This window comes from Microcaecilia unicolor, chromosome 3 (genome assembly GCF_901765095.1).
Source record: "Microcaecilia unicolor chromosome 3, aMicUni1.1, whole genome shotgun sequence".
Taxonomy (NCBI): Eukaryota; Metazoa; Chordata; class Amphibia; order Gymnophiona; family Siphonopidae; genus Microcaecilia; species Microcaecilia unicolor.
The window spans coordinates 170,342,259-170,369,104 of NC_044033.1; the positions used below are offsets into that span (position 1 = coordinate 170,342,259).

The window sequence follows — 26,846 nt, forward strand, 5'->3', positions numbered from 1 at the left end:
CATCTTTCCATATGTCTTTGTTTATTTCTGTTTTGGTTTTGGCCCATGTTCTTTCTAGTCTCCTGCATAGTTTTTTCATCTGCAATAGCTCATTGTTGAACCAGGGTCTTGGTTGTTTTTTATTTCTTGTATTTGTTTTAAGTGGTGCTATTTTGAACAATGTGTTTTCACATGTTTCATCCCAGTCCTTTGCAAAATGGGTGTAATTTGCTGGTAACCTGTGGGCTAGTATGTCCAATGGGTGGCCTTTTGTGTGGGGATGAGGTGCCTTGTGCTGTATTGGTTGATGAACTTCATTAGAGTTTTGTTTGTCTAGGTGCAGATTGATATCGCCAATTAGTAGAATATTTTGTTGGTTTGTGCAGGTATTTGATACAAAGTCCATGAAATCGTCTTGGGCATTTGACTAGCTATCTGGGGGTCGGTAGAACAGTGTGGTACATAGTTGACTAGCGAGTGTTGTGTCAGTGATTTTGCATGCCAAGATTTCTATCGCCAAGGATAAATGTTTAGCGATAGGCTCAACGGTGAAAGTGGATTTGAATATTATTGCATCTCCCCTTCCTTTCTTTTTGTTTCTGTTGATGTTTATTGTTTTGTATCTTGGTGGGCATAGGTCCAGCAGTACTGGATCGCCATCTAGGTGTAGCCATGTTTCTGTTATGAGTAGTAAGCCTAGTTTTTCGGTTTCAATTCAGTCTCTCAGTAGGGTTGTCTTGTTTACTAACTATCGTGCGTTTATATATCCTATGGATATCTTGGTGTATGTATCATAGCTAATTTTGGTGTGTTTGCACAGACAACTACAGATTATCAGTCTGTTTTAAGAGTGTGATCCTGTTGTCTGTTGTTCTGGCTTGTCTTTTTGTTGTTGGTTTTTAATTTTGTCTCTATTTTGTTATATGGGTTGTATTTTGGTTCTTCCAGTTGTTGGTGGTGTCTTTGTTTGTCAGTGATGTGTATTGGGATTTTGTTCCATTTATTAGGTGATGCTGTTAGTATCTCGGTTATCCATTTAATTATGTAGTAGGAAGCCCATATTCTTAGGTTTGCCATTCTGAGGTGCGTTTAGGCTCGGGGTGCTGCCTGTCAGAAGTCTTAATGTAGATCCTATTTTGGTACCCTCTAGTTATTCTCCTACTGTTGTTTTAGATACGGACCCTTGTGAGGACCCTTAGTAGTGGCCCGCTGGTTATTCTCCTATCAGCATGTTGGTGCAGTCTATATGGGGCCCTGTGTAGATACCCTGTGGTTATTTATTTATTTATCGTGTGGGTATGCCTATGTGTGTGTTTAGAAGTCCTGCTCCATTCTTATTTGATGTGTGTGTGTTGGAGTCCCATTCCATTCTTGCTTGATTTCCCAACCTTTTGTTAGTTATTTCTCCTCCTGCTCTCTGTTGTTTAGTCCCAGTGTAGTGCGGGTCATTAGGACTTGTCCTGGTTTTTTGTCTGGTGCAGCTTTATGCTCGAGCTCACTGGGGTTCCTCTGTGGGTCCGGCTGAGATAGCAGTGCTCACCTGGCACATGCCATCCCAGTGCCACAGCTCTGTCCGGTCCCTGGCTGCATGGGATTCCAGCTTGCTGCTTGAGCTCCCTGGGGTTCCTTTGCAGGTGCGGCTCATTGGTTTATGTGGTCTCCCTCTGCAAAGCTCACCTAGTGCCTCTCCATCTCAGCGCCATGGCTCTGTCCGTCCCCTGCGCTGGCTGCATGGGATTCCAGGGATTCAGCTTGTTTCATCCAGCCTGCCTGGTGTTTCGCTGTCACAGTGCCTCAGCTGTGCTCAGTTTCCTGTGCCATGTGGCTTCGGTGAATTGGGTTGTGTCACTCTGGCCACTGTGCTGTCCTGGCCCACACCATTCTAACACCTTTGGTTTCGTGTGGTCCCCAACGTTAATTCTGCAATTGCTATGGCTATGTTCATGTCCATGCCCCTGGTGTTTTGCCATCTCAACGCCTCAGCTACGCCTGGTATTCTGTGCCACACAGCTCCGATGGATTGGGGACTATGGGTTTGAACACTCTAGCCACTGTTCTCTCTTGGCATCACGCCATTCTAGTGCCTTTGGCTTTGTCCGGTCCCCGGTCATGTGATCACTACGGCTGCATTCATACCCTGCTCCACTGTGGGGTCTCTGTCATGACTCTGGTCTCTGATTTGGGTTCATGCTGGTCCGGTCGCTTTGGAGCACCTCGCGGTCACTCCTCTCAGTCCACCATCTTGCTGAAGGAGCTAATTTACATTAAGCACTTCCTTCATCTTTGTTTTCTATCTCAGGGATCGGTGTGGGGCCGATTCTGTTCAATATACAGTGGGGGAAATAAGTATTTGATCCCTTGCTGATTTTGTAAGTTTGCCCACTGACAAAGACATGAGCAGCCCATAATTGAAGGGTAGGTTATTGGTAACAGTGAGAGATAGCACATCACAAATTAAATCCGGAAAATCACATTGTGGAAAGTATATGAATTTATTTGCATTCTGCAGAGGGAAATAAGTATTTAATCCCTCTGGCAAACAAGACCTAATACTTGGTGGCAAAACCCTTGTTGGCAAGCACAGCGGTCAGACGTCTTCTGTAGTTGATGATGAGGTTTGCACACATGTCAGGAGGAATTTTGGTCCACTCCTCTTTGCAGATCATCTCTAAATCATTAAGAGTTCTGGGCTGTCGCTTGGCAACTCGCAGCTTCAGCTCCCTCCATAAGTTTTCAATGGGATTAAGGTCTGGTGACTGGCTAGGCCACTCCATGACCCTAATGTGCTTCTTCCTGAGCCACTCCTTTGTTGCCTTGGCTGTATGTTTTGGGTCATTGTCGTGCTGGAAGACCCAGCCACGACCCATTTTTAAGGCCCTGGCGGAGGGAAGGAGGTTGTCACTCAGAATTGTACGGTACATGGCCCCATCCATTCTCCCATTGATGCGGTGAAGTAGTCCTGTGCCCTTAGCAGAGAAACACCCCCAAAACATAACATTTCCACCTCCATGCTTGACAGTGGGGACGGTGTTCTTTGGGTCATAGGCAGCATTTCTCTTCCTCCAAACACGGCGAGTTGAGTTCATGCCAAAGAGCTCAATTTTTGTCTCATCTGACCACAGCACCTTCTCCCAATCACTCTCGGCATCATCCAGGTGTTCACTGGCAAACTTCAGACGGGCCGTCACATGTGCCTTCCGGAGCAGGGGACCTTGCGGGCACTGCAGGATTGCAATCCGTTATGTCGTAATGTGTTACCAATGGTTTTCGTGGTGACAGTGGTCCCAGCTGCCTTGAGATCATTGACAAGTTCCCCCCTTGTAGTTGTAGGCTGATTTCTAACCTTCCTCATGATCAAGGATACCCCACGAGGTGAGATTTTGCGTGGAGCCCCAGATCTTTGTCGATTGACAGTCATTTTGTACTTCTTCCATTTTCTTACTATGGCACCAACAGTTGTCTCCTTCTCGCCCAGCATCTTACTGATGGTTTTGTAGCCCATTCCAGCCTTGTGCAGGTGTATGATCTTGTCCCTGACATCCTTAGACAGCTCCTTGCTCTTGGCCATTTTGTAGAGGTTAGAGTCTGACTGATTCACTGAGTCTGTGGACAGGTGTCTTTCATACAGGTGACCATTGCCGACAGCTGTCTGTCATGCAGGTAACGAGTTGATTTGGAGCATCTACCTGGTCTGTAGGGGCCAGATCTCTTACTGGTTGGTGGGGGATCAAATACTTATTTCCCTCTGCAGAATGCAAATAAATTCATATACTTTCCACAATGTGATTTTCCGGATTTAATTTGTGATGTGCTATCTCTCACGGTTACCAATAACCTACCCTTCAATTATGGGCTGCTCATGTCTTTGTCAGTGGGCAAACTTACAAAATCAGCAAGGGATCAAATACTTATTTCCCCCACTGTATTTGTGAGTGACATTGCCGAAGGGTTAGAAGGTAAAGTTTGCCTATTTGCGGATGATACTAAGATTTGTAACACAGTGGACACCCCGGAGGGAGTGGAAAACATGAAAAAGGATCTGAAAAAGCTAGAAGAATGGTCTAAGGTTTGGCAATTAAAATTCAATGCGAAGAAATGCAAAGTGATGCACTTAGGGAGTAGAAATCCAAGAGAGGCGTATGTGTTAGGCGGTGAGAGTCTGCTAGGTACGGATGGGGAGAGAGATCTTGGGGTGATAGTATCTGAGGATCTGAAGGTGATGAAACAGTGTGACAAGGCGGTGGCCGTAGCTAGAAGGTTACTAGGCTGTATAGAGAGAGGTGTGACCAGCAGAAGAAAAGAGGTGTTGATGCCCCTGTACAAGTCGTTGGTGAGGCCCCACTTGGAGTATTGTGCTCAGTTTTGGAGGCCGTATCTTGCTAAGGATGTTAAAAGAATTGAAGCGGTGCAAAGAAAAGCTACGAGGATGGTATGGGATTTGCGTTACAAGACGTATGAGGAGAGACTTGCGGACCTGAACATGTATACCCTGGAGGAAAGAAGAAACAGGGGTGATATGATACAGACGTTCAAATATTTGAAAGATATTAATCCGCAAACAAACCTTTTCCGGAGATGGGAAGGCGGTAGAACGAGAGGGCATGAAATGAGATTGAAGGGGGGCAGACTCAAGAAGAATGTCAGGAAGTATTTTTTCACGGAGAGGGTGGTGGATGCTTGGAATGCCCTCCCGCGGGAGGTGGTGGAGATGAAAATGGTAACGGAATTCAAACATGCGTGGGATAAACATAAAGGAATCCTGTGCAGAAGGAAGGGATCCTCAGGACCTGAGCCTAGAATGGGTGGCAGAGCTGGTGGTTGGGAGGCGGGGCTAGTGCTGGGCAGACTTATACGGTCTGTGCTGGGGCTGGTGGTTGGGAGGCAGGACTAGTGCTAGGCAGACTTATACGGTCTGTGCCGGGGCTGGTGGTAGGGCGGCGGGGATAGTGCTGGGCAGACTTATACGGTCTGTGCCAGAGCTGGTGGTGGGAGGCGGGATTATTTAGAAACAAAATACATAATACCTAAATCATCAAAAGTAACAGAAAATTTCAAAAATGAAAGACAAGGATAAACAAAATTGTAAAATCAGTGCTTCCACTTCATCTTGACTGGCTAAAACCATTAAACAGAATCTTTAACAGTTCATGAAAATACAAATAATTACTCTCTTCTTTCAAATTGTGGGGCAGATCATTCCATATCTCTGGTATAACCCCAAAGAACCACCTATACTGGATTTTAAATGAATGAAAAACCTTTGGATGCAACAAAGCGAAACCGCATGCTTGACTAGAGCACAACACGCACATACCTAATGAAAGACTCCAGAGGAAATTGGAGAGTCATGGGATAGGAGGTAGTGTCCTATTGTGGATTAAAAAGTGGTTAAAAGATAGAAAACAGAGAGCAGAGTTAAATGGTCAGTATTCTCAATGGAGAAGGGTAGATAGTGGGGTTCCACAGGGGTCTGTGGTGGGACCACTGCTTTTTAACATATTTATAAATGATCTAGAGATTGGAGTAATTAGTAAGTTAATTAAATTTGCTGATGACACAAAGTTATTCAAAGTTGTTAAATCGGGAGAGGATTGTGAAAACTTACTCCTGGAACGGATGGTATTCCAAATTAGGAGTCACTGACCAGGAAGGGGATCTACGCATCATCGTTGATGATACCTTGAAACCCTCTGCTCAGTGTGCAGTGGCGACGGCTAAGAAAGGAAATAGAATGTTAGATATTATTAAGAAATGAATGGAAAACAAAATGAGAACGTTACAATGCCTTTGTATTGCACCATGGTGCAACCGCACCTCGAATATTATGTTCAGTTTTGGCCACCACATCTCAAAAAAGATACAGTGTAATTATAAAAGGTACAGAGAAAGGGAAATGGGACTTGATATACTGCCTTTCTGATGTTTTTGCAACTACATTGAAAGCGGTTTACATATATTCAGGTACTTATTTTGTACCAGGGCAATGGAGGGTTAAGTGACTTGCCCACAGTCACAAGGAGCTGCAGTGGGAATCAAACTCAGTTCCCCAGGATCAAAATCCACTGCACTAACCACTGGGGGATGAAAATGATAAAGGGGATAGGATGGGACGACTTCCCTATGAGGAAAGGCTAAAGTGGTTAGGGCTCTTCTGCTTGGAGAAAAGAAGGCTGAGGGGAGATATGATAGAGGTCTATAAAATAATGAGTGGAGTGGAACGGGTAGATGTGAATCGCTTGTTTACTCTTTCCAAAAATATTAGTAGTAGGGGGCACGCAATGAAGCTACAAAGTAGTAAATTTAAAATGAATCTGAGAAAATGTTTCTTCACGTGATGTGTAATTATGCTCTGGAATTCATTGCAAGACAGTGTAGTAAAAGCAGTTAGCTTAGTGGGGTTTAAAAAAGGTTTGGATGACTTCCTAAAAGAAAAGTCCATAAGCCCTTATTAAGATGGACTTGGGGAAAATCCATTGCTTATTTCTAGGATAAGTGGCATAAATGTATTGAACTGTATTGTGATCTTGCCAGGTAGTTGTAACTTGGATTGGCAACTGTTGGAAACAGGATGCTGGGCTTGATGGACCTTCAGTCTGTCCCAATATGGAAGTGCTTATGTTCTGATGTTCTTATTAGTAGGTCATCTTCAGGCTGAATTGAGTTTGGAAATTACTTGCATACAAGTGATCTGCATTGCTGGGAAGTTAATACTTCAAGATTTCCCTTCATATATGAGAAATGTTCCTTTCACAAATGAACCTGGAGAAACAATCACTGAAACGGTCATGATAGGAAATCATAGATATCAGAACAGAGAGCCACACGCTGCTGGTATTCTCTTTCTTCTGTGAAAATTGAGCAAACTGAAGGTGCTGCCAGTCTGCTGTGAAGAAAAGACTTGAATCTGATTTTCTGGTTCAAACATAAGATTTATATCCTCCTGTTGTGGTGAATTTGTTAAAGTTAATCAATATGTTCATTCAGCTGGACTCTTATAATGCATTCTTGTCAGGAGTTACAATAAATTTCCACAGGCTATATTCCATTTAGCATTAATGATTTTTTTTTTATGAATTACCAAAATCATTTACTTTTTTTCTGCCTGTGGAGATAAAAAGATTAAAAGTAAGATAGCATGACAGTCGAGTGTATCATTATATAGGGGTGATTTTGTAACTGCATACCCATTTTTAGGCCCTTACTTTCCTTTATAGTATCTTAATATAAGCAATGTGTATACACACTCATGAGCACTTATGTCAGCCATAGAGCTGGTGTAAGTGCTTGAGCCTAAAGGCTCGATATATTTGCCTAACATGGTATTCTATAAGGGGTCCTTTTACTAAGCCGCAGTAAAAAGTGGCCTGCGGTAGTTTTGGTGCCTATTTTTGGCACTCGCTGGGGCATTTCTCACTGCTACTGGGAAAAAAAAGGCATTTTTAAATAGGGCATTAAATGGCCATACGCTAAAATTAAAAGTAGCGCCTAGCTATTTACGGCCTGAACCCTTACCGCCACCCATTGACTTAGTGGTAAGGGCTTACACTCTACTAGTGCGGTAATCAGGCAGATCGCGCTAATGTGGCTACGCCGCCGATTACTGCCGGGAATGCCTTCGCGGTAGAAAGTAGTAAATTATTTTCTACCACGGGAAATGGCACGTGCCAACTTCAAAACTATTGCAGGTTGCCTGCGGTAGTGCTGATTTGGCATTCGCTACCCATGCCTTAGTCCTACCGATGCTTAATAAAAGGGACCCTAAGTTAGATTTGTGTAAGTCTTGCCCATGCTCTACCCAGACTACCTAACTGGACAATGCACACTATCACCCATATTCTATAAACGTCGACTAAAGTTGTGCGCATGAATCAGCACGTGTAGCCGATTTGTGTGTACAACTTAATTGCTTAAGCTAATTAGCACCAATAATTGGCCACTAACAAGCAGTTATCGGCACTAATTGGAACTAATTAGAATTTACGCATGCAGCTATCTAAGCGTATTCTGTAAAGTTGTGCACGTAGATTCTAATGCATGGATCATAAACGGGGTGTGGCCATGGGAGGGTCATGGCCATTCCTATGAATTATGGGCACTGTTATAGAATATGCTCAATCTATGCCAAAATTAGGTGTGGGCAGTTACACCAGGTTTTAGTTGGTGTAAATGATCACTAAGTTTAGTTTAGTTGCAAGGACAGGCACTAAACAGTGCCTAACTTTAGGCAAGGTTTATAGAATTGTACTAAGGGGTCCTTTTACTAAGCCAAGGCAGAACGTGGCCTGCAGTAGTGTAGGCGTGTGTTTTTGGCGCATGCTAAGCTGGTTTTTAACACGTCTGGGGGGGAAAAAGGGCTTTTTTTCAGTGGCCCGGGAAAAGGGCCTGCGGCAAAATTGAAACCAGCACGTGCTTATTTACAACCTGAGCCCTTAACGCCAGTAAGTGTTGTACAGAGTGGATGCACAGTCCAACATTCCTACTACTATGCATGCAGACTGATAAAAGACCAGGTATTTCAGATCTGGCTGAGAAAACCTCTCTCTCTGCAAACCCAAGACATGAGAATCTGTCATAACAAATTCTGATCTTCATATGGTGGCTTTGCCTAAGTGTTGGAAACCAGAACTGAACCTGGAGCCAAGTCCATTACTGAGAGACTGTAAGAGAAACAGTAGGAAATATAGCCTTGCATTGATTATTAATTATTCTAAGGAAAAGGTAGAAAGCAGCAAGTTGTGCAAAACACAGTGACATGTAAGATTGCAGTCACAAAGGGTTTTAGATTTCAAGTAAAGCGCTATTGGAAAGCAGCTGCTGGTTTGCAGTGGCTGCCTGAAAGCAAAGGATATGTATCCCTGGCCAGATGTTTAAAAATCAGTATGTATGCAGTGTAAATTGTGTATTTAAATAATCAGTGATCATTGTGCCTGGAGGGAAAATGATTTTTTCCCTCTAAATTGAAAACCATATTATACACATGTTTGTATAATGATGTCACAGTTCACTGAATTACCTTTCAGTGTTATCCTTGTTATGACAAGGTACTGAAAATACTTTCACTTAAGGCACATTTTACTTTCATATTCATTCAATGTAGTAGTGTTTAGTCGTAGTGTATAATATACATGCCTTACAATGATTCCCTTAGAGAATGGCACACAGACAAAATTTGTCCCCATCCCCACAAGCTTTGACCCCCATGCTCACCCCGCCCCTGCAAGCTCTGACCCCACTCCTGCATGTTTTGTGGCTTTATATATTGTGTAGGGCTTTTTGTAGGCTATAGCCAATATAAGCAAATAAAGCATTACATGTATAATCAAAATACTGTTTTGTTAGTTGATCCATACAAAGATCCGTGAACACTCTCTTACTGCTTGGCTTCCGCCTAAACTCATGTAGCATGAACAACACTAGCATCCAGAAATGAAAACGTGGACTGTACCAAGCTATAGCTGTGTCCATGCAACTTTTCAACTTGCCCCCCTCCTATCGGTGACACAGTGCAGTGGAAGTTATTTTTGTGCCTCTCCATATTTCAATCCTGTGTGGCTTGCACCACTTGCACTGCCATTGGTGTGGCACGTTTACAGCAACAGCCCTCATATAACCTGAAACCAGGAGTCAGAGAATATGTTTTATGAAACTCCCAAAGAATCAGCCCCTCCCCCCCCACACATATATGCATACTCATTTACATAAGTACATAAGTATTGCCATACTGGGACAGACTAAAGGTCCATCAAGCCCAGCATCCTGTTTCCAACAGTTGCCAATCCAGGTCACAAATACCTGGCAAGATCCCCAAAAAGTACAAAACATTTTATACTGCTTATCCCATAAATAGTGGATTTTTCCCAAGTCCATTTAATAATGGTCTATGGACTTCTCCTTTAGGAAGCCGTCCAAACCTTTTTAAACTCTGCTAATCTAACTGCCTTTACCACATTCTATGGCAACGAATAGTGGATTTTCCCCAAGTCCATTTAATAATGGTCTATGAACTTTTCCTTTAGGAAGCCGTCCAAACCTTTTCAAAACTCCGTTAAGCTAACCGCCTTTACCACATTCTCTGACAACGAATTCCAGAGTTTAATTACATGTTGAGTGAAGAAATATTTTCTCCGATTCATTTTAAATGCTTCATGGCATGCCCCCTAGTCCTAGTATTTTTGGAAAGCGTAAACAGACACTTCACATCTACCCGTTCAACTCCACTCATTATTTTATAGATCTCTATCATATCTCCCCTCAGCCGCTTTTTCTCCAAGCTGAAGAGCCCTAGCCGCTTTAGCCTTTCCTCATAAGGAAGTCGTCCCATCCCCTTTTTCATTTTCATCACCCTTCTCCGCACCATTTCTAATTCCATTATATCTATTTTGAGATGTGGTAACCAGAATTGAACACAATATTCGAGGTACGGTCGCACCATGGAGCGATACAAAGGCATTATAGTGTCCTCATTTTTGTTTTCCATTCCTTTCCTAATAATACCTAGCATTCTATGTGCTTTCTTAGCTGCAGCAGCATACTGAGCAGAAGGTTTCAACGTATCATCGACGACGACACCTATATCCCTTTCTTCGTCTGTGACTCCTAATGTGGAACCTTGCATGACGTAGCTATAATTCGGGTTCCTCTTTCCCACATGCATCACTGTGAACTTGCTAACATTAAATGTCATCTGCCATTTAGACGCCCAGTCTCGTAAGGTCCTCTTGTAATTTTTCACAATCCTCTCGCTATTTAATGACTTTGAATAACTTTGTGTCATCAGCAAATTTAATTACTTCACTAGTTACTCCCATCTCTAGATCATTTATAAATATGTTAAAAAGCAGCGGTCCCAGCACAGACCCCTGGGGAACCCCACTAACTACCCTTCTCTATTGAGAATACTGACCATTTAACTCTGCTCTGTTTTTTATCTTTTAACCAGTTTTTAATCCACAATAGAAACACTACCTCCTATCCCATGACTTTCCAATTTCCTCTGCAGTCTTTCATGAGGTACTTTGTCAAACGCCTTCTGAAAATCCAGATACACAATATCAACCGGCTCCCCTTTATCCACATGTTTGTTCACCCCTTCAAAGAAATGTAGGAGATTGGTGAGGCAAGAATTCCCTTCACTAAATCCATGTTGACTTTGTCTCATTAATCCATGCTTTTGAATATGCTCTGTAATTTTGTTCTTTATAATAGTCTCTACCATTTTGCCCGGCACCGACGTCAGACTCTCCAGTCTATAATTTCCTGGATCTCCTCTGGAACCTTTTTTAAAAATTGGCGTTACATTGGCCACCCTCCAATCTTCCGGTACCACATTCAATTTTAAGGATAGATTACATATTACTAACAATAGCTCCGCAGGTTCATTTTTCAGTTCTATCAGTATTCTATCAGAAACAGTTAATTTTTAAAACCAAAGAAAATGAGGTTTACCTACAGAAAGCATAATGAGTGCATATACGTCAGAGCAGAGAATGACATGGAAGCAAATTTTGTCCCCATCTCCTTCCCTTTAAATACATTTAAAATTATTACCATAACCACAAGTCCCCATCCTCATTTCATTCTCAAACTTAAATCGTATTTCCTGTATGTGCTATTTTTTTTCAGATACTTTGTGTGAGGAAGGACCCTTAGGCTCCAAACCTACCATTTTTATGCATTTTGTGATCTGTTTACTAATCTGCATGAACTATTTATCCCAGAAATGACTGTGCGCTAACAGCACGGGCCCACACTAACAATTAACGCAACACCTTAAGAGCACTAATGTGGAAGGGGTTGAGGAATGCCTGCGGATGTGAACTTACAATTAATCCTGAGGTTCTTGCTACACATTTGTCTGGCTAATAACACAGAGCAATTAACTCCACCTCTGGAGGTGTATTAACTGCATTGTGTATAATCTGCCATACAGTAATACATGATAGTAACCTACGAACATAAGAATAGCCATGTTGAAACAAACCAAAGTCCATGGAGCTCAGTATCCTGTCTTAAAATAGCCAGTTTAGGTTGTAAGTGCACATCAGATCCCAAAAAGTAAATTTGTTTCCTGTAGTTCATTTCTGGGGATGAACATCAGCTCTCCCAAAGTCCACCTGGCTAATAATTGTCATGGACTTTCCTCCAGGAACTAGTCCAAACCTCTTTTGAATACCTCTATGTTAGTTACCTTGACCAAATCCTTCGGCAATAGATTCCTTGGCTTAAAAATGAAAACAAATCTTAGGAACTTTTTCGTGTTTTCTATGTGCTGGTCTGTAGCTTCATGGAGTGTTCTCCTGTTTTTGTGTTGACAGATTAAACAACTGTTTCCTATTTAACAGTTCCACTTCACTTTTTCCTCTGTTAACTGCATGGAAAAATGCCTTAGGGGCCGTTTTACTAAGCCATGGTAGAGCTACTTTACGGGTAGCGTGTGGCAAATTGACCCTACTGCTGGGGTCACACAGGCACCCGGCGATAGTTCTGAAGTTGGCTTGTGCAATTTCCCACGGTAGAAAATAATTTTCTATTTTCTACTGCGGGGATTGTTCCCGGCGGTAATCAGCAGTGTGGCCACATTGCTGTGTGCTGCCTGATTACTTCACGAGTAGCACGTTAGCCCTTGCCACCTTCTAAATAGGTGGCGGTAAGGGCTCAGGCAGTAAATAGCCACACGTTAATTTTAATATTAGCGCATACTGCCATTTACTGCCCTATTTTTAAAAAGGCCTTTTCCTGCCATGTTTTAATTAGTGTAAATAGAGACGTGTAGTTTTAGGCACTTAGATATCAACTAAGCGTATTCTATATACCACGCCTAAATCTAGGCGCCGCTTTAGAATATGCTTATCTGGCACTGATTTCTACGCTGATTTTTTTAAGGCACAATATATAGAATCCCCACCTTAAGTGTTTAATCCAGAAGTTTTGCCATTACTGTTCATTTATTTTGGCAATTCTTTGTAGTAACTAAAAATTTTGGCACAACTTAGTATATGAGGCTTTTTGTTCATTTCATGTCATCTCTAGCCAACTGACTTTGTCTTGTTTTAAATAATTTTATTGCAGAGAAGACTAAAAGACACCTCCTTGAGTGAATTCTTTCAAAAAGGCGGTAAATAAATCCTAATAAATAACTAAAATAAACAGTCATTTGCATTTTAAGATGTTCAAGGTTGGTCTTTTATTCCTGTGCCTGTTGTACACTTCCATTGGGCAGTCTTTAAGAATGTAGTTTGCTTCTGCAGAAGGAACCATTTCTTTCCTTTAGTGCTTATTAACTTAACAAGAAGTTCCATACAGAACTAATGGAGCCTTCTTTGTAGGACACGTGCCCCTCCACCCTTAAAAAATTCCTGATGTATCCTGAAAATTTGTTGTGAACAGGATATCAAACATATTAAGGACACCCGTGCAGTCATGTGACAGTTTCATAAGCCCTTTTCCTTTCAGAAAGTAGCCTAAAAATGGAAGGGTATTTAAAAATGATGAAATTGAAAAATAAAAGGGAAATGGGACTTGATATACCGCCTTTCTGAGGTTTTTGCAACTACATTCATAGTAACATAGTAACGTAGTAGATGACGGCAGAAAAAGACCTGCACGGTCCATCCAGTCTGCCCAACAAGACAACTCATGTGTGCTACTTTTTGTGTATACCCTACTTTGATTTGTACCTATGCTCTTCAGGGCACAGACCGTATAAGTCTGCCCAGCATTATCCCCGCCTCCCAACCACTGGCTCTGGCACAGACCGTATAAGTCTGCCCAGCTCTATCCTCGCCTCCCAACCACCAGCCCCGCCTCCCAACCACCGGCTCTGGCACAGACCGTATAAGTCTGCCCAGCACTATCCCTGCCTCCCACCACCGGCTCTGGCACAGACCGTATAAGTCTGCCCAGCACTATCCCTGCCTCCCAACCTCCAGTCCCGCCTCCCACCACTGGCTCTGGCACAGACCGTATAAGTCTGCCCCGCACTATCCCCGTCTCCCAACCTCCAGCTCTGCTATCCAATCTCGGTCTTTAGAATTTTCTGAGGGGTTGTTTAGAAGGAAGTAGGACTATAGTTTATATAGTTTTCTATAGAGTTTTGATGAGGTGGGGCATTGTCAATAAGTCTTGGGTTTTCAGTAGTTCATGAGTATGAATAGTTTTTTCGTATTGGTCTGATTCAAGGTTTGCATATCTGCTATAGTGTTCTGCTTTAGCTTTCTTTATGTTATTTGTCTATTTTCTTATACCTTTTCTTCATATGGTTTTGTTTGTCTGTTGTTTTTGGGAGTAGTGTGATCAACAGGACTGTTCCAAAAATCCCAGGAGAAGTAATGATGAAGTAAAAGTGTTTAATCAGTACTATAAAATAGGACTCGACATGGCACCGTGTTTTGGAAAAGTGCCTGATTCAGGAGTCTAAAACACAACAAATAAAAACAATAAATACAATCACATAAAATAAATACAGTGACATAAGATATAGAAGAAACAGTAAAATCTATGAGATAAAACATATATAGAAAACATTACATGATCATGTACCCGTATGTAAAGATTAACTTAGTATGAATATTTGGACAAAAAAATAAGTGAGCCTACAGTAGTAAAACAATGTGACAAATGGAAAAGAGTATTTCTTTTTAATTACAAAAAAAGAATGGATAAAAACTAACCTGTAAGTGGTAGAAAACCAATAAAATTATACTAGAAACAGGGATAACACCAACACAAGAACCCTAATGAACTTCATAAACCAATGGAACTTCAAAACAGCACAAGGCATCTCATTGCACACAAAGGGACACCAACTAGATTTACTAGCTCACAGATTGTAGCAAACAACAATCACATACTAGAAAACCACAAATGGGAAGAGGTAATATGATCAGACCACAGCAAACTAACTTTCACGCTACAATGGAAAGAAAACGGAAAGAAAAGAGAACCAAGAATGCCACACACATTCACAACCAGAGGAAAAGTAAACACGCACACCCTCTGGACAACAACGACGAAGGAACACAGCAACATAATACCCAAGGACATAACACTTCATGGGAAACTGGGACGAAGCCAGCGAAAACATACTAAACAAAACAGCACCACTCACAACGAAGACAAGAAATAAAAAAACAGCCGCGCCCCTGGGTGTTATGTTGCTGATCTCTCCTAGTAGTAGAACATTTTGTTGATTGGTGCATCACTGGCTCGCAATCTCTTTCCATATCTATATAAATAATTCTCACCTCCAACGTTCTGAACCTCACTGTGTGGCAGGTAAACACTGAAGCCTGTAGTCTTCTAGGCTGTCATTACCACTCTCTCTCTCACTCATAGACCCGCCCTCAGCCACGCCCCATCCACACATAATTCACAACCCCAACATTCTAAATGTAAATTTGTAGTTGCAAGATCCCATGAGTGTCTGCCCCGCCCTTGTGTCACAACGTGATGACGTGAGGGCGGGGCAAAGACACTCAGCCAATTGGCAGTTCCACCGCCCTCCGACGCTCCCCCCCCCGATGCACAGCCAAAAACAGCGACCTACGCAGGACCTCCACCACCACCACCACCCCCCCGACGCACAGCGACAAACACCGCTGCGCAGGGGTAGGAGTGCCGTCCGAACACCTGATCTGCTGGCACCCCGAAGCTGCCGCCCTCCACAAAAAACTACCCACCTGCACCCTCCCGACGCTGCCCTCCAAACACCTCACGAAACTGCCGCAGGAAAACCTTGCTAGCGCCCGTTTCATTGCTCACAGAAACGGGCCTTTTTTACTAGTACATCATAAAATCCTCACCCTGACACACAAGGAGGGTCCTCCTCCTATCTTTCCTCTCTTCTTATTCTGTATACCCCTTCACGTGCCCTCCATTCTGTCACTGCTCACTGCCTGGCCCCCCTCCACTGCACTGTTTCTATCTTGTCTCTAGTGGGCACTCTGCTTTTTTCTTTCAAGCCGTAGTCCTCTGGATTTCCCTTCCCCTTGACTTCCAAGCAGAGCAGTCCTATGCCAAATTCTGCTCTACTTTATAAATTATCTTTTTTTCTGTAGCCTTTCCCTAGAGTTCTCTGGGATAGCACAGCTTGCTGTGGATAGCAGAGAACCTTTTTTCTTTTCCTTCTCTGTTTTCCTCCTATCCTGTACATGATGGAGTTCCTTTCCATTCTATTTGATTTTGATTTTGTAAACCGCTTTGTTTGTTTGCTGAAAGGCGGTGTATCAAATCTGAATAAATGATACTCTCCTTTGTTGCATCTTTATTACTACTTTGCCCAGAATATCTGCTCTATTTTCTGTTTGTAAATCAGTGGTTCTGATGTACACTGTTTAAACACTACCTTTGGATTTTGTTGTAAGGCCTGTTTTGTTAAGTGCAAGGTATTTTAAGGGTCGTTGGCGTCCTTAGCGCTATGGTTCAAAAATGTATTGTTCCAGATTACAAGCTTTTCCATTCGAAAAAAAGGTGTATGATTTTTTTGTGAAAGAGTTTTCAGCTGTGCTTTTGAAGTACAGTGGAGGTTTCTAATGTGCTCCTCCTCCTTATCATTGTACTGTAGGTCTCACCTGGAAGCCAGTGCAGAGAAGTGGAACAAGTTACTGACATCACTGGAGGAGCTGATCAAATGGCTGAACACTAAAGATACAGAATTAAACAAAGAGATGCCCATTGGGGGAGATGTCCCATCATTGCAGAAACAGCATGACCACTGCCGGGTAAGTCAACTGCTTTTTATTAAAGCCTTTATCCCTCTTTTCCTTCATGATGGATATTCTGGAAGTTCTACAGGAATAAACCCTCTCTATAAAGAGCAGTCCAGTGGATTCATAAACTGACCTAGGGGGACCCCCACCCCACCCCACCCACCCCCAGTCTTCAAGGGCTAGACAATATTCAGGAGTTCAATTTAACCCAGGCATAATCAAATGCTGCTGAAGCCAGTTAAATCAGTCTTAGGTATGGACAGTAGACTGGGAAATTAAATGGCAAGTTAGATGTCTTTTGCTGTGTTAAGCTCCTTTCCTACTTTATATTTCTGTATTAAAAATTCAACTATAGAAAACTGATTCTACACCAGACGTGGATCATAATTTTTATTCAGTAGAATACATTTGTGCTGAACTGTGGGATAGTTTTATGAAGAACAACCGTAGTTTGCAGTCAGCAAAAACGTAGTCAGTTCAGAGGAAACCTTTTTGCTTGTACTTTGGTTAACACAGACTTTGTGATGTTATTCCTGCTTTTATTAATGTTGTTCATTCTAGTCTCATACTAAAGGAGATACCACGTCAAGAGCTTAGCACAACATACAAGTAATAGATCATCTTTAATTGAGGCCCTAAGCTTCAAGCTAAAGTTTTAATAAAGATGTAAAAAAAAAAAAAAGCTATGTCTTATCCCACATATTTTTGTCCAAAATATAGGCAACAGCTGAAATCAAATAACACCATTTTGGAACAGTTGCTAGTGTTAGCTTCAGTCAATATCCACCAAAATGTTTTCCAAAATAATATCCAGCATGTCTTGGGATCTTTCAAATTAATCAGTAACCTCACTCATCCAGTGGATGAGTCCACTAAAGAACACCAAAAATACCGTCATTTACAAGAGAACCCCAGCTCACTATCAGCAGGGCTGCCGAGAAACAAAGCTGGGTCTGGGGTAAGCAATCTTCAAGGTCCCGCCGCCGCCGCTCTCCCTACCATCCCCCTCCCGCAGCAGGAACAAGAGAGAGTGCTCTGCTGGCTATAGGTCTTTGTTCCTGCCATGTCCTGCCTCCTGTGAGTTAACTTCCTTTTTTTCTCCATAGACAGGATGTAGCAGGAAGAAGGACCTGTGACCGACAGAGCAGTCTCTTTTGATCGCTGGCGCTGGGACCTCCTTGGAGGCCGGGTCTGGGGAATCTTGCCCCCCTGCCCCCCCTCTCAGATCCATCCAAGTGGTTTGAAGTCGGTGCTGTCCCTCACTTCTTACCAGAGTATAACTGTGTGAAAACCTAGATTCATTCACTCAGCACACTGTGACAAGAAGGTAAAACTTCTTGCTGACCAGCTGTAGAAATGTCATCCAACTATTCCTCCACTTGTGAGGGTGGTACTCATAAATGTGTACCCCAGTTATCTGTCCTTGAGAATAACTGTGGTTATTCAGAGAATATAGTGCACAGATAGGTGTCTGGAGATGTCTAGAAGTGCATACTGAACAGAAAATTAAGAATAGTGAAAAATAAGAATAGCAAAAATATTTAGAATAGCACTGCATTACTACCACCATTTCTACTTAGAGGGTCACAGTAAGAGAACGAGAAACCTGACTCTGCAAACAGTTTTGACACTGCTAGCTGGTTTGATAGGTACATAATAGACCTGTTATTGAAAACAGCCTCTCCTCCTTTTCAGCATAAAATGATCAGATATTTATTCAGATTTTTAATAGAGGAGTTATGTTAAAAATGGTGCCCTCTTCAGAATTTTACAATCACCAGTGAATTGCATAATTTGAAGCAGTGAAAGGAGTGTGAGGGACCTCCCAAAATTTCTTCAAAGCCCGCCTAAGTAGTTGGAAACCTGGTGAACTCTTGAGTGTTGCTACTCTGCACTAGACTGCAAGCAGTCAGCTGTCTTGCATTCCTGCCTACCCAGGCAGATTCTACTACTACTACTACTATTTAGCATTTCTATAGCGCTACAAAGCGTACGCAGCGCTGCACAAACATAGAAGAAAGACAGTCCTTGCTCAAAGAGCTTACAATCTAGTAGACAAAAAATAAAGCAAACAAATCAATTAATGTGTAGAAGAAAGAGGAGAGGAGGCGAGTGGATACAAGTGGTTATGAGTCAAAAGCAATGTTAAAGAGGTGGGCTTTCAATCTAGATTTAAAGATGGTCAAGGATGGGGCAAGATGTAGGGGCTCAGGAAGTCTATTCCAGGCATACGGCGCACAGCAAGACAGAAGGAGCGAAGTCTGGAGTTGGCAGTAGCGGAGAAGGGAACAGATAAGAAGGATTTATGCAGGGAACGGAGTGCACGGGAAGGGGTTTAGGGAAGGACGAATGTGGAGAGATACTCTGAATAAAAAGGAGCTGTCAGTGCTGACTTTCCTAGCCCATATTGAAGAATTCTGTAGGTTCTTTGCTATCGACATAGCAGGACCATCACATAGTTCATACCTCTCTATAGGTGCAGACTTTTGCTCTCTCCCTCCCTGTTCTCAAAAGTGCATGTATTTGGTGGGCGATGGGGCAGAGCTAGCTGATGATAAACACCATCTTGTGCAAAGGAGGCCTTTTAGACCTGATTGTGTCTCAGGAGCTGTTCTTCAGTACACCCGTGCTTGTATCTCTTAAACCTCACTCTCTCTGAATATTCCACAGTACTGAAGTTTGTCCTACACAATTTTCTCCTCTCATTTCCTGTTCAGGCTATTCCTGAAACTATCACTCCCATCAACAGGCAGGGTCTTTCCAATTTTGTATAGACAAGGTGAAGGTCTATAAATTAAATTCTCTAAAATAGCACACACTATGTATACTTGTATTTTCAGCCAGCCCCTATGTATATACATAGTGCTAGACATCCAAAGGAGCAGAATCCTAGGGGAAAGGAGGATGATCTGGGAGGGCTGGATAAACAGAATAGGAAACAGCTGGGAGAGGGGGATAATGATGATGATGGGAAGCAGCTGGTAAGGAAGGCTGTAGAGGAGACCATGGACTGGCAGTCTGGAGAAGGTGGAGGAGGATTGGAGAGAAAGGAGACTTCAGAAGGAGAGCCCATGGACATTTCAACCTTAGCTCAAGCTAAAGGTGAGTAGGTAAAAGGGCTCATGGCCACATGGTTCTATGACTTAGTGAAAGAGGGAAAGAAGTGGCTGCAGAAGCACTCCAGCAGGGAGTGAGGGTTTTCAGCTGGGGTCAGGAGGGTGGCTGTCAGATGTTAGAGACTGACAGGGGTTGGGTGGGACCCCTTTCATCTCCCAGGAAGTAATGAGAAGGGAGTGAAGGAAGCATTGAAGGAAAAACCTGCTGATTGTGTGTATCAAGGACTGTGCTGGAGAAAATAAATAAAGGGAAAAAAGAAAGACTGTTGGTCTGGACTTTATAAATCCTGGACAAGGGGACCCGAAGGAGGGACAGGCACTGGAGGGCTGTCTCTGTGTTTCTCTCCTGGGAAGAGGACTGCTCAGCTGGGAAGTTCAAGGAATTGCAGTGTCCTGTGGATTACAAACCTGTGAAGGCCCTGTGGGGTCATAGCTGTGAGCGAGGACATGTAATTTTATAGCCTGTTATAGACTTCCAAACAGTAAAAATGTCTGCATTGATATGATAGTATGCACTTTGCTGGTAGGTGCGTACAGGGACAGAGTTCACAAGAACCAGTGCTTTTTTGTGCCATTACACGCAGGTACAGTGTACCGGCACCTTTTTTGTGAGGTCCAGCTCACCTGCCTGCTCCCGTTTGTGCACCCCCACTCTCCCTCAGCTCCCCGACTTTCCTTGAAATCTTTAATTTACCCAAAGTCGCTGCGAACCGGCAGGCTTGCCTCCTCGTCGCTTCCCTTCCCTCTTAGTGCGTCCTGCCCTTCCTCTTATGTAATTTTTTTTCCACAATGGCAGGACGCGCTGAGAGGGAAGGGAGGCGACGAGGAGGCAAGCCTGCCTGCCTGCCTGCTGTTTTTACTGCCGGTTTGCCGCAACTTCGGGTAGATTAAAGATTTCAAGGAAAGTCGGGGAGCTGAGGGAGGGCGGGGGGGGAGCTGGGGTTTGAACGAATCACTGGTCATGGAGGGGACGGAGGGCAGGGGAGCAAGGAGAATTGGTGGACATGGAGGGGAGGGGATGGCAGGGGAGAAAGGAGAATTGCTCGACATGGATTTGAGAAGAAGGCAGGGAAGAGAGAATTGCTGGACATGGATAGGAGGGGAGGGCAGAGAAGCGAGGAGACATGCTGGACATGGATGGAAGGGGAGGGCAGGGGAGAGAGGAGGATCGTTGGACATGAATGGCAGGGGAGGACAGGGGATAGAGAAGAATCACTGGAGATGGGAGGGGAGGGCAGGGGAGAGAGGAGACATGCTGGACATGGATGGAGGGTAGGGAAGACAGGACGGAGATGCACATGGAGGGGAGGGCAGGGGAGAGAGGATACATGCTGGAAATGGATGGAGAGGAGAGCAGGAGATAGAGGAGAATTGCTGGACATGGATGGATGGAGGAATTGGCGGGGAGAGAGGAGAAATGCTGGACTTGGATGGAGGAGAGGGGAGAGAGAATTATTGTTTTATATAGATACAGGGGAGGGAAGAGGGGAGAAATGCTGGACATGGGTGGAGGGGAGGAGAGAGGAGAAGTGCTGGACATGGATGGAGGGGAGGAAAGAAAAAAGAAGAAGATGCACATGGATGGAGATGAGGGAAAGTGAAGAGAGGAGAAAAACTGCACATGGATGGAGAAAATAGGCAAAAGCTGAATCCACGTTATACCTCCTCCAGTCAATTCCACGGAGGAGGACCCAGCTTTTACTTATGGATGTAGGGCAAGAAATGAAGAAGAAAGGAGGAAAGTAAAGAAATATATGGAAAGGAAGCCTTGGAAACGGAGTTAAGAGAACAAATAGAGAGCAGCAGAATCAAAGACTGGGACCAATATGGATAGAAAAACAAAGTCACCAGACAACAAAGGTAGAAAAAAATAATTTTATTTTCATTTTAGTGGCTGGAATATGTCCAATTTGAGAATTTACATCTGCTGTCTTATTTTGCACTTGGTATAATGGAGCTGTAACAGCTTAGAGAAATTATTTATAATGAAAAAAAAATCATGTTATTTTTTTCTCCTATATGCGCCATGGCTGGTATAAGGGGTGTGGCTATAATAGGGGTGGAGTCATATGTGGTGACCCCGCCCATAACTAGTACCGGCACCTTTTTTTCTACAAAAAAAGCACTGACAAGAACACACATGAATTATCAAATAGGCTAATTTATGCACATGGGACTAGATTCTACATATGGCGTGGAAAAAATTGTCACGGAGAAAAAAATATACTTAGTGCTATTCTGTAAACTACACCTAATGTTATGCGCAGTTTATAGAATACATATAGTGCCCGGATTTGTGACTAAATTTAGGCGCAATCATTTACGCCAAATAAAACCTGATGTAAATGCCTGCACCTAACTTAAATGCGGATTGGGCATATTCTGTGACATTGCGCATAGTGAGCATAGTTTCTAGGAATGCTCAGAACCCTCCTGTGCCCTTCCCTTGGCCACACCCACTTTTGAGATCCACGCATTAGAATTTATGTGAACCACTTTACAGAATACGCTTAGAAAGTTGCGCACATAAATTCTAAATTAGTGCAGATAATTGGTTATTAGCCAATTATTGGTGCTAGTTGGCTTGTTAATTAAGTTGTGTGCAGTTTGACCACACTGTCATATTTGCACACGCAGCTTTAGTCACCATATATAGAATCTGGGAGATACTTAATTTAGGCACAGACATTTACATCTGCTCTTGAGAAGGTATGTCGGAATGCTCATGCCTGAATGTAGTCGCAATTTCTGCCAATTCCAGTAGTATTAAAAAAGATATATATGTACAGTAGTACTTATATCAAGCTTATCTGAGAGGCGCATTTTAGAATTTTATTGATTTATTCAGATTTGTGGATCACCACTGTCAAAAAAGCACAATATCAAAAAAAAAATTACAGGCTAAAAATCCAGCAATACACAACAGAGCATTTAAAAATCTAAAACCTAACTCCAGATTCACTCACAGCATGGATATGTATAAACCACACATCTGCCAAAAAAGCAATACTGCAATGTCCGTAGAACACATCCAACCCCATCCAGTTTTGCAATCTGAAAGATTGTCAGCCTTCCCCTCCTCCTCCCCGCCAGAAAGCCATCTGCCACAGCAATGCTTTTTCAGCATTTTACAAAAGTGAATGAGTACAAGTGAAAACCAGTATATTTATGACATCAAAAGTAATTACTAAAACAAGCTTCAGTTTGCAATCCTAAATTCTAGCTGTTTGATAATAAACAGCATGATTTATTTGATAGCATGCATAAATTAATATGTTTGATAATAAGTAAAAAAAAAACAGCAAGATTTATTAGATAGCATGCATAAGGTAATACTATGTATGCAAAAGAGAGAGGGAGAGAGAGAGAATCAGGTGGACATAACAGTTGTGATCACCAATTCAGTAGTCAGTAACACACCTATTGTGGGTGAGAACTATAGCTATAATCACATCTTAGAAAGCTTCATGTAAAAACCTCTCTGACTAAACACCAAAAGGGATGAAATTAACACATCTGAATCTTGGGAGCAGCAGCAGTAAGCACCAATCATGCAGACTTCAAACTTACAATTACTGTCGAGTTACTGGAATGCATTACTGTATTAATGGAGTTATTGCATGATTAATTGATGGCACACATCAATAACCCTAGCTGTTACTGTGCATTTACACATCTCTCATAACTATTCAAAATTAAATTCTTTAAAATATGGGAATTGTATTAGAGAGTTGCATGGGGAATCTAACCCATCCCCTCTGCAAGTAATCTCCTCCATTCCCACCCCCAGCCTACCCAGCCCTGCTCCCTCTGCACTACATCGCACCTCACCGCACAGTCACCTTGACGACCCCCCTTCAAGATAGCCAGATTCTATAAATACTGGTAAAAGTAATATAAATGCATTTTCTTCTATACTCTGCTAAATTTTAAAAAAAATGCACATCTTCAAAAAAAGCAAACATCTGTGAACAACATGTCCACCTTTCCTTTCCCTCCCTCCCTCCATGAACAGCATGTCGTCCTCTCCTCTCCATCCCCTTCTATCCCATGTAACATAGTAATATAGTAAGTGATGGCAGAAAAAGACCTGTATAGTCCATCCAGTCTACCCAACAAGATAAACTCATATGTGCTACTTTATATGTATACCTGACCTTGATTTGTATCTGCCATTTTCAGGGCACAGACCGTAGAAATGTGTCCAGCACTAGCCTCACCTCCCAGTCACTAGCCCCGCCTCCTAACCACCGGTGCTGCCACCCAATCTCTGCTAAGCTTCTGAGGATCCATTTCTTCTGAACAGGATGCCTTTATTTTTATCCCACGATTTTTTAAATTCCCTTACCGTTTTCATCTCCACCACCAGGAGGGCATTCCAAGTATCCACCACTCTCTCCGTGAAAAAATACTTCCTGAAATTTTTCTTGTCTGCCCCAATTCAACCTCATTTCATGTCCTCTAGTTCTGCCGCCTTCCCGTCTCCGGAAAAGGTTTGTTTGCAGATTAATACCTTTCAAATATTTGAACGTCTGTATCATATCACCCCTGTTTCTCCTTTCCTCCAGGGTACACATGTTCAGGTCAGCAAGCTTCTCCTCATACGTCTTGTAATGCAAATCCCATACCATTTTTGTAGCTTTTCTTTGCACAGCTTCAATTCTTTTTACATCCTTAGCAAGATACGGCCTTCAAAACTGAACACAATACTCCAGGTGGGGCCTCACCAATAACTTTGTACAGGGGCATCAACACCTCCTTTCTTCTGCTGGTTACACCTCTCTCTATACAGCCTAGCGTCCTTCTGGCTACAGCCACCGCCTTGTCACACTGTTTCGTCGCCTTCAGATCCTCAGATACTATTACCCCCTCTCCCTGCCTGTACATATCAGACTCTAACCGCCTAACAACGTCTTCCATGGATTTCTACTCCCTAAGTGCATCACTTTGCATTTCTTCGCATTGAATTTTATTTGCCAAACATTAGACCATTCTTCTAGCTTCTGCAGCTCCTTTTTCATGTTTTCCATTCCCTCCATGGTATCCATTCTGTTACAAAAAGGCAAACTTTACCTTATAACCCTTCGGCAATGTCACTCACAAATATATTGAACAGAATCAGCCCCAGCACCGATCCCTGAGGCACTCCACTACTCACCTTTCCCTCATCCGAGTGAATTCCATTAGCCACCAACCTCTGGCATCTGTCCATCAACCAGTTTCTAATCCAGTTCACCATGTCGGGTCCTATCTTCAGCCTGTCCAGTTCATTCAAGAGCCTCCTGTGGGGAACCATGTCAAAAGCTTTTCTGAAATCTAAGTAGATTACATCTATAGCACGTCCTTGATTCAATTCTCTGGTCACCCAGTCAAAGAATTCAATGAGATTTGTTTGGCACGATTTACCTTTGGTAAAACCATGTTGTCTCGGATCTTGCAACTTATTGACTTCCATGAAATTCACTATCCTTTCCTTCAACATTGCTTCCATTACTTTTCCAATAACTGAAATGAGGCTTACCGACCTGTAGTTTCCAGCTTCTTCCCTGTCACCATTTTTGTGAAGAGGGACCACATCTGCTCTTCTCCAATCCCACGGAACCTCTCCCGTCACCAAGGATTTATTAAACAAATCTTTAAGAGGACCTGCCAGAACCCCTCTGAGCTCCCTCAGTATCCTGGGGTGGATCCCATCTGGTCCCATGGCTTTGTCCACCTCTAGATTTTCAAGTTGTCCATATACACTCTCTTCTGTGAACGGTGCTATAACCACTCCATTCTCATAAGTACTTTTGCCAGTCAATTGTGGTCCTTCTCCAGGATTTTCTTCAGTGAAAACAGAACAAAAGTATTTATTTAGCTCTGTTTCCTCTTTTCTTTTCCTCCGTCTCCATGTATGTCCCCCTTAAAACATTTTTCCAGCTCCCTCCCTTTTTCCAGCCCCTCGCTTCCTCTTACCCATGCCTCCCCCATGCACAGCTCCATCCACACATCCATCCATCCACCAACCCACTTCTCCTCCTCTCCAGCCCTGGGTGCCCTTCCCAAACATACCTCAGTACATCCTGATGGTCTAGAGGGGCAGGAAAGATCCCCACTATTTCCTGCCCACTGTCGCTGATTTTCTTTCTGCCACCATTTCTTTAATGTGGCTGCAGAGACTTTAGTCGGTAAGTCTTGTGAGGCCGCCGCTTGATGTCTTGGCAGCCATTTTAAAGAAATGGCGGCAGAGAGAGGATCAGCGACAGTGGACAGAAAAGAGTGGGGATCTTGCCCCACTAGACCCACCAGGATGTACTGAGGTATGTTCAGGAAAGTCACCCAGGGCCAGAGGGGAGATATCACTCGACTCACCTATGCGTCCTCAGGATCCCCGCAGGGATCAGTTTCACCCCCTCAGGATCCCCGCAAGGTTTGGGTCCATCCCTGCGGGATCCCCGCCAACCTGGTCCATCCCCACAGTAATCTCAGGATTCCCGCTAACCCCATTCCTGTTCAGCTTTCTAAAATATACCTCTAATATGAAAACGAGGGGAGAAGTTATCAACATGGGCTACCTTTAAGATGGGTTATTTTACCACAAGTTGGGTTATTTTAGCACAGGGTCCCATTTTATGCAATGAGACCCTGTGCTAAAATAACCCAGTTTAACAGTAGTCCACATTGATAATTTCCCCCATATATCTTATATTTATTCAACTGCTAGTTGTATTAGAAAGAGCTGAGTATTCTGGATGCCCACTCATTAGGAAATTCCTTAAGAAATTCTGATATCTGTGGGGAAAGAGAATTGTAAGGGGATGGGATAATCTGGAAGGGGGAGGTGAGGAGAATACAACATTCAAAAAAAGTAGCTTGGACATTGGTACTGAGGCAAAAAACACAAAAATGTAGGAAGAAACCTGCACGCTGACAAATTTTTTTTTATTCATCTTCCTAAAGCTTCTTTCTGTCAGAAATTTAGATTGTGCAGTTTTCATTAAAAACATGCTTGGCACACTCACAGTCACGGAAGAAAACTCAGCCATGTGCTTGGTGCTGCTGT

General features: G+C 43.0%; 1 protein-coding gene across 7 annotated transcripts in view; it reads left to right on the top strand.

The window, feature by feature from the left end:
* The window catches only part of LOC115465822 (utrophin-like), a 1,296,369-nt gene that overhangs the window by 779,638 nt on the left and 489,885 nt on the right, over positions 1-26,846 (top strand). For all 7 annotated transcript variants that reach the window (XM_030196568.1, XM_030196575.1, XM_030196573.1 and 4 more), the window contains one exon: positions 16,541-16,697. In XM_030196568.1, coding sequence (XP_030052428.1) covers positions 16,541-16,697 — 157 coding nt within the window. The remainder of the gene's footprint in view (positions 1-16,540; positions 16,698-26,846) is intronic.